Consider the following 7,654-nt stretch of genomic DNA (forward strand, 5'->3'; position numbering starts at 1 on the left):
TTTCTGTACAAAATTTGTACAATCCCTAGCACTGTCTTTTGGCACTTCATCCATAGCACTGAGTCAGCATTAGACCTACATCCATCGAGGGTCAAAAATGTTCACTATTCACCCGTAGTACTACAGAAGTACTAAGTCCTCGCTAAGTCGGTACTGACTCTGTACTGGCTCAGCAGCACCTTGGCTCAAAGTCCTCCGGTAAATCCCAGGGAACAGCAGCAAACAGCAGGAGTACAACCTCCTGGAGACGAGCTGAGCTCTACTGCTCAGGGCTGGTGTGTGTGGACCACCATCAACCAGAGGAAACTGATCCGATCAGTCGTCAGCACTGGTATCATACCTGTAATACGGAAAGAAAAACATGAGTTTAGTGTGTTTTTACAGACAGTGTCAGTGCCGAGGGAGTTACATTTATTTTATGTTTTTGTCAGGTAGATAAATCTTTTTTTGTGAACTCACCTCTGTGGCGATGATACATTCATCTTTCTGGTCCGATATGACGTAAACGGACTGGTATTTGGTGTCGGTGGTACACTGGTACCTGCTGTCACTGGGACATTGGTATTCAACATCACTGGTTGACTGGTATTTGATGTCACTGGTTGACTGGTATTTAAGATCACTTGTGGCGTGATAGTTGAGATTGCTGGATGACTGATACTTTGCTTCGCTGCAGCTTGGCGACTCTTCCACATGTTTCTTTTCTGATGCATCACTGTGGGACAAAGAATGATAAACATATTCAGAAATGCCATCCTTCAAACGACAAATGCTAAAGCCTCTAGATGTAGATATTTCCATTGCATTTAGGATGATATGTGTAAATTTTAATACTTGCATTTTTAACAAGCTTAGTTTAAGGCATTTGTGATATAAATTTTCCAAGCAGTGTACCTATGTAAGTGTACATTTTGACAGCTGTGTACCTGTTTTGTCTCTTCCTGTATGTTTCCTCTGAGTCAAACTCATCCAGCATTTCACATTTGACCTCTGGCTCATCGTGCTCCTCTTCTTTACACAGCAACATCTCCTCAGGCCGAAGCTCGTGGACCAGGTTGTACTCCACACTGGGATAGCGAGTCTTAAAGCCGTTCTTCTCTGATCCGTTGAGCCCGCTGATTCCACTAAGACCACCCAGTGACCCAGCGAGATCTGAATGGTAATCTGCCTTCTTGTTGGTGTTTTTGATTGACGTTGTCATCATCGCGCCGAGTTCCTTGTCACTGCGGAGACAATTGTTGGTGGTCGTCAGGTTGTTCATGGTCTCCTGGCTGTCACTGTGGACACTGTCACTCTGGTGACTTTGCCGCTCTTGTAATTTGACCCGGATGTAGACCACCAGCACTGAGCAGCCGATCAGGATCACAAGAACGAGGAAGATACCGGCACACACGGCTGTCCATGGGAATCCGCTATCGTCACCCTCGTCATCTTCAACATTTCCACTCTCTGAGGAAGAATATCGACGATCCGGCCCATCCACCACCGGCTGACGCCTGGGAACCTCTGGTAAGAGGAACTGGCAGTTGTGACCGCCATAGCCAGGCACACAGGCGCACACGTAACGGCCGCCACGCTCGTGGCAGGTGGCTCCATTGTGGCAGGGGTTGTGATAGCAGCGGGAGATGGGGGAGCTGCAGTTTTTGCCGGTATAGCCTGCAGGGGAAGCAAAGTTTAAGAGTCTAGAACAAAACTAATATTAAACCACATAAAAAACGAACACCGTAAACATAATCTCACAAGAGAGAACTGTGTAGAGCTGTCATACCTGGAGGGCAGTTACAGGTGTAGCCATTCAATCCCTCCTGACACGTCCCTCCATTCTGACATGGGAAGGACAGACAGTATCCAGAAATACTGCTGCTGTCCTCACAGTTAGGACCAGAAAATCCCTCAGGACACTGACAGAGGTAGGAGTTCACCAGATCCACACATTCTGCATCTTCAGAGGGGAGAGGGATTGAGGGAGAGAGTGAGGGTTAGTCCCCAGATACCTTACTTGGTTCAGGTTTAATTGTAGATGAAGGTAAATGTAAAAACACAGAGGACAACGTACCATTTAAACAGGGATTGGAGGAGCAGTGGTCAATTTTCTTCTCGCAGTTGAAGCCAGCGTATCCCACTGGGCACTGACAGAAGTAGCCACCTTCAGGGTTATCGACACAGCGTCCGCCATTGAAGCAAGGCCCATCTGCACAGGTGTTGGCGTTCAACTCACAGTTGTTGCCGTAGAAACCAGGTGGGCAGGTGCATTTGTAGCCATTGTCATTATCCTATATTGGAAAGAATTTAAACAGTGGTTACACAGAAGCTTGTTGCCATTGCACTGTGTTTTTTTAATCAACACATCACTTCTCTCTCACTCTTCCTCTCACTTGTTACTCACAGTGCAGCTGCCTCCGTTACGACAGGGGTTTCCAGAACATTCGTTGACCTGAACCTCGCAGCTGGCACCTGTGTATCCAGGTAGACAGGAGCAAGTGTAGCTGCCCTGGCCAGTGTTGGTACAGGTGGCTCCATTAAGGCAGGGCTTATGGTGCGTGCAGTAGTTCAGATCTGGAAACATCAACAATAAACAAGCATTTATAAACAACATAGTTTTAATATAAAACTACGAGGGCAAACTGAGTCCCAGGGGGTCCCCACGAAGTAGTAAATCTCTCAGTAAACTCACCCTGGTTGCAGAAGAGCCCGCCCCATCCCTCCTGGCAGTTACATTGCCACGGCTGTTGGCAGGTGCCATGGAGGCAGCCCGGGTAACGGATACAGTCATCACAGTAACGCCCACTGAAGCCCACACGACACCTGGGAACACAACATTCATTAAATACTGTTGATAACAAAAACAAGGAAAACAATGATCAGGAAAAAAAGGTTTTGCTGAATAAAAATATGACATTGATCTATTTATGATCCATCCCAGATATTAAAAAAAGAATTTCCGTGGTTTCTGGACTTACTTGCACTCTCCTGGTTTATCACAGAAACCATGTTTTTCATCACAGCCAGGAAGACAGATTGCTGCAGAGAGGAAACAAATGGTGACAGGTGAATTATGGGAAATCCATTGTTGGAAACATGTGTTTGCCCTCCATCAGTATCCCATTCACACAGGGCGTTTTCAAACTGTTGCCTGCCTGTCTGGTGGGTGCCCTGGCCTTCTTATCTGTTTGTCTGCTTTTCAGCCTGCCTGGTTGCATTCTTGTCTGTCCAGTTTTGTTTACCTGCCCACCTGTCTGTCTGTCGGTCTGTCTGTCTACAGTCTCTTTCATTCCCTCCTTCTAGTTTTACCCTGTCACAGAGGCTTAATAAACAATGTTTAGTGGTTCAAATCACTCTGGACCAGACTTAGCTGCCAAAGTGGAAAAGGATATAATCATCTTTAATACTGCAAAAGTTGATAAATTAAGTTGATGATAAAGCCCCTCAGCTTTATCATCCAACATGAGGCTAAGACATCTTTGGTCACCAACGGAGGGAACCAGCCAACAAGCCCTCTCCTTTAACATGGTTGTTCCCCAACACAAAAGCGTCCCACACAAAGCCTCCTTTCTACCCTTGACTGTGGGTCAGAAGTCCCTTTTCTCACCCTTGGCCCCTCTCCTCTGCCCCCCCCCGATCCTCCTCTTCTCCCTTCCTCTTCCATCCACCTATCCCCTCTCTTCTCCTTGTCTCTTCTTGCTCTCCTTTCCCTCCTCCGCTCCTCCCGTCTCTCCTCACTACCCTCCTCCTCCCCCAGGGCCAGCTGGTCTGTGTGGAGCTAACCACCAGACAGCTGCTCCATTGTCTCCTCTCACCGAGCAGCTGCCCCCTCCACAACAATACACAACCCTGCTTGGCCAATCACCAGCCCGAACCGCAACAATACAGGACCCCCACTTGGCCAATCGGGGAGGAGGTTTGGGGCGAGGAGGCCCCAGTGGTCTAATGGAAGGCACGCGGCGTGTGAATTACTGAGGAGCCAGTGCGGCTCATTAGAATGGAGGCCTCTGGTGCTATGGGATAACTAACTGACGCCTGTTGCACACGGGCCCCGCATCAGGAGGTGGAAAAAGTCCCTAAACAATAATGATAGACAAGTGACTGTTGGGGAAATTAACTCTGAAAATTAGTTTTAGAAACTTTTAGAAATTCAGAACACTCAAACTATTTGTATGATCAATGTTAATTTAAGCCTCTTTACAGTTTTTAGAGTAAAATAATGAAATAATGCTTTTTTTAAGCTCGTGGTCATTCCACTTTAAGCCAAAACTAATGTAAAGCATGCATTATTACTCCTCATGTATTGAGGCAGAAATTTTGGGGTCAGACGCTCTATGTAAACATAGGCACCTACTATCAATGACTGTGCTGCTCTTTCTATCCCACAAGCTGGGATAGAACTAGTCCAATCCTACTGAGGTAAAGTATTGTTGTCTCTTTTTCTATTATCCCCTGTTTATGGCCTTTCCACTGGTTCAATGTTCAAGCACCTGAAAGCTAGTGTTAGTTTAAAAATCAAACCCACTTACGTTCAGTGCAGTACTGTCCCTTCCAGCCAGAGTTGCAGATGATCTCTCCACGCTCACCACAGGTAAAGTGCCCGAAGGCATCGTCTCGTGGCCGACAGAAGACAGAGCAGCCGTCGCCATAGTAGTGCTCATCACACAGGAAGCGATAAGAGTAACGCAGCTCCGTCCTGCTGGCTGTCTGCATGTCCTTGGACCATTCTTCTCCCACAGTGAGGTGACGCTGAGTGGTGATCCTGCTGATCAGATGCTCTGGGTTGTCTGCACAAGTGAATGATGCAGCTTGTTATTGTTCATGTGTTATTACTGTTGGTATTATGATTGAATGCTAAACAGCATGATATTCTGCTGAACAGTCACCAGTTTGGTGCGCGGGTTTTTTTTGAGAGGCACCCTGTCATTGCCATAAATTATCAGTTATATTCCCTTTGTTTGCAACAAATTTCAGATCTTTGAACATTTTTCTAATTGACACTTCTTTGCTTGCTCTTCTATAAAAAGACAGCCACATGCATTATTATTTTTGACCATGAGGCTGCCACACTGCCAAAAATAAAGGGTTTTTATGGTTCTAAGACAGTAAAGTGGTGGATGCTGCTGACTGAATTAAAACAATGTTTTAGTTGTGGACTGCGCACTCTCATTTTTCCAAAAAAAAATGGAACGGTTACACAATAAAACTTTGGTGTCCACCACAAATGCATAAACACACTCCCATGCTGCTAGTTAGTCATCATTACTGCAGTGATAAGAGCAGGACATAAAGATAACAGCGCAGGGCCAAATCACAACTGGGACGTGCAAAAACTATGTGCGGTGTTTTACCCGTGTGATGTTAAAGAAACCTGGTAGCATAAAAAATAAAGACTGTCTTGGAATTAAGGTACTTATCATCATGCACCTCAAGTTGATCTCCATGAGAAAATCAGAAAATTTGCCATTATATACACAAAACTAAGTTTTATGCCAGGAAGTGCCAGGAAGTGACTGTAGTTTTTATCAGTTGAAAATATGATGTACATTTTAAGTTTAATATGAAGGAATATTAGCCCTTTTTCTACATTGGGGAAACGAAACATGATCGGGAGTCAACACAACAAAGTGTAGAGATAATTTAACATGTCATCTATTTTTAAAGGAGATCTATGTGTAGAAAATAGATGAATATAAGTAGCGCCTAATTAACTGTCAGCAAAACACCTTAAAAGATGAAGAAAAAAAAATATATATATATATCAGACTTAGTGTATCCTACTTAGCACTAATGACTGAGCACTAAGTGAAAAAGGTGCTACTGAAAGAAAACAAGGCCACTATTAGCCTTCTGGCCTGTCTTTGAGTTACACTGCTGCCTTCTCTGGCTGCCACCCACCTGTTGTCAGGTCGTCCAGGGAGTCAGTGTGCAGAGCTTCAATGATCAGTGAAAACGTCCCCTGAGGAGAGACAGAGAGAGTCAACAGCTGCTCGGCCTGGAGGCCTCACTCCCTCCCCAGAGCAGCAGAGGGCCATTAGGAGGCCTACCAATAAACTTCACGGCCTAATTCCCGTGTTGATTAGGGGCCTAATAAGGGCTACTACCTGCTCCCTTTTCACACCCCTGCTACTATCACACTCTGACACCGCCGTAAAACCAAACGAGACGGAATTTCACGCTGCGCTGCCAATGATGTGCCAACTGAGAGGATGTTAGATTTCCCACCACGCCTGGTCGGAGGAGAGAAGCGTTTGGTGAAAACACTCCCCCCTCCACACACACACACACACACACACACACACACACACACACACACACACACACACACTCCTCCCCTCCCCGTTTTATCCCACCAAAGAGCACAGAAATACTACAATAGCCCCTCTCACACACTGCTGACAAAGACCCTCACAAGTGTTGAGTTTGGGAGCATCTGTTGCGTTTTGCACTCTTCAAAGCTAATATGTCCCACTGGAATAAGATCATAATAACTTCACAGTCTTCCCATGGTTTTCGTCACTCGCTCAAAATGTGACATAAATCATAATTAAGACCGCGTGACAGAAATATCGCACTAAAAACTATAAATGAAATGCATATAGAGTTAATAAACTACAGGAATCGTACAGGTAAAGTTGATCATCTTTGAGGGCAAAATGCCAAAAGGTACAAAATTTCAATTTACAAATGATTCAGTTGTGATTTATTGTTGGGGAGATGACATTAATACAGTATGATAAATAATATCCCTCATGAGATGTCTATAAACACTCACCGGCCATGTGAAACCGAAGGGAAAGCGGACTGGGTTGGTGAAGCTGTCCGCATTGGTCTCCGGCACCTGGAAGGAGTTGGAGCCGAGGACGGGAGTCACAGCCCCGCCATAGGTGCAGGGAGGCTCGGGGGAGACGTTGGCCTGGTAATGCTTCAGACAGATCCGAAAGAAAGTCTTGCATTCACACTGCTGGTGGCCCTGTGGATGAGCGGAGCCTCCGGGGCAGCAGTTGGCGTTCCCCGTGATCCCTTTCTTGTTGAGAAACTCCTGCAGCTTCAGCTCAAATACTCCGGAGCAGAAAACCTAGAGAGGCAACACAAAGACACAGTCAGTCCGGTGTGTTTGAGACAGGTGACTTCGGGCTGTTTTTTTTGGAAATGTGAGCATTATTCTTACGCAGAAAATATTGAAAACGTGTTTTCAAATCTGTGCCGACAAACACAGCGTGCGTTTTACACGCTACCCTGTAATGTTATCATTTATCTTCATTGGACCTACCTGGCAGGTGAGTAGGGAGAGAGTGACAACCAGGAGCAGAGACAGGCGTCCCATTGTGTTGACAGCCCTTCAACAAGCAGTGAAAGCTCCACGGGTCCGAGTGGCAGGGCTCAAACAATCATGGAGAAAGTTTTAAAAGCTTTCCGTTGAGTCACAGTCAAGGTGAACTCTTGACGCGCAGCAGGGAAGATGAAGTGAAACTTTCCCTTTGGTGCGTCAGTCTTCTGCCCGTCTACTTTCCCATACGAGGCACGAGTTTTTGACAGAAAGGGGGGAGGGGAGGGGGGGGAGTTTTACAGTGTAAAGTAATCCTCAACAGAAGGATCCCCTTGGAGATGCGTGAATGAAATCCCCGATGGAAATATAAGAGTTAATTCCAATCAATCGGTGCAGGAGAAA

General features: G+C 45.9%; 1 protein-coding gene across 1 annotated transcript; it reads right to left on the reverse strand.

Annotated features, from left to right (window-relative positions):
- Nucleotides 1-275: 275 nt before the first annotated feature.
- On the reverse strand, nt 276-7,343 carry dld (deltaD). The gene is made up of 13 exons (XM_040126925.1): nt 7,256-7,343; nt 6,758-7,060; nt 5,881-5,941; nt 4,512-4,769; nt 2,961-3,021; nt 2,675-2,805; nt 2,387-2,556; nt 2,057-2,273; nt 1,769-1,942; nt 1,468-1,656; nt 927-1,431; nt 460-715; nt 276-340 (listed from the first exon to the last, which is right to left on the reverse strand). The coding sequence occupies exons 1-13, from the start codon at nt 7,307-7,309 to the stop codon at nt 335-337; spliced, it is 2,385 nt and encodes a 794-aa protein (XP_039982859.1). The 5' UTR covers nt 7,310-7,343; the 3' UTR covers nt 276-334.
- Between the last annotated feature and the right edge of the window lie 311 nt (nt 7,344-7,654).

The sequence above is a fragment of the Xiphias gladius genome, chromosome 1 (assembly GCF_016859285.1).
Source record: "Xiphias gladius isolate SHS-SW01 ecotype Sanya breed wild chromosome 1, ASM1685928v1, whole genome shotgun sequence".
NCBI lineage: Eukaryota > Metazoa > Chordata > Actinopteri > Istiophoriformes > Xiphiidae > Xiphias > Xiphias gladius.

Bases quoted from the DNA above. Each gene is read 5' to 3' on its own strand.
- dld (XM_040126925.1), bottom strand. From the start codon at position 7,309: ATGGGACGCCTGTCTCTGCTCCTGGTTGTCACTCTCTCCCTACTCACC. The intron at 3,022-4,511 runs GTAAGTGGGTTT...TCCTCTCTGCAG, and splicing joins GGGACAGTACTGCACTGAAC to CAATCTGTCTTCCTGGCTGT. The intron at 2,806-2,960 runs GTAAGTCCAGAA...TTGTGTTCCCAG, and splicing joins GATAAACCAGGAGAGTGCAA to GTGTCGTGTGGGCTTCAGTG.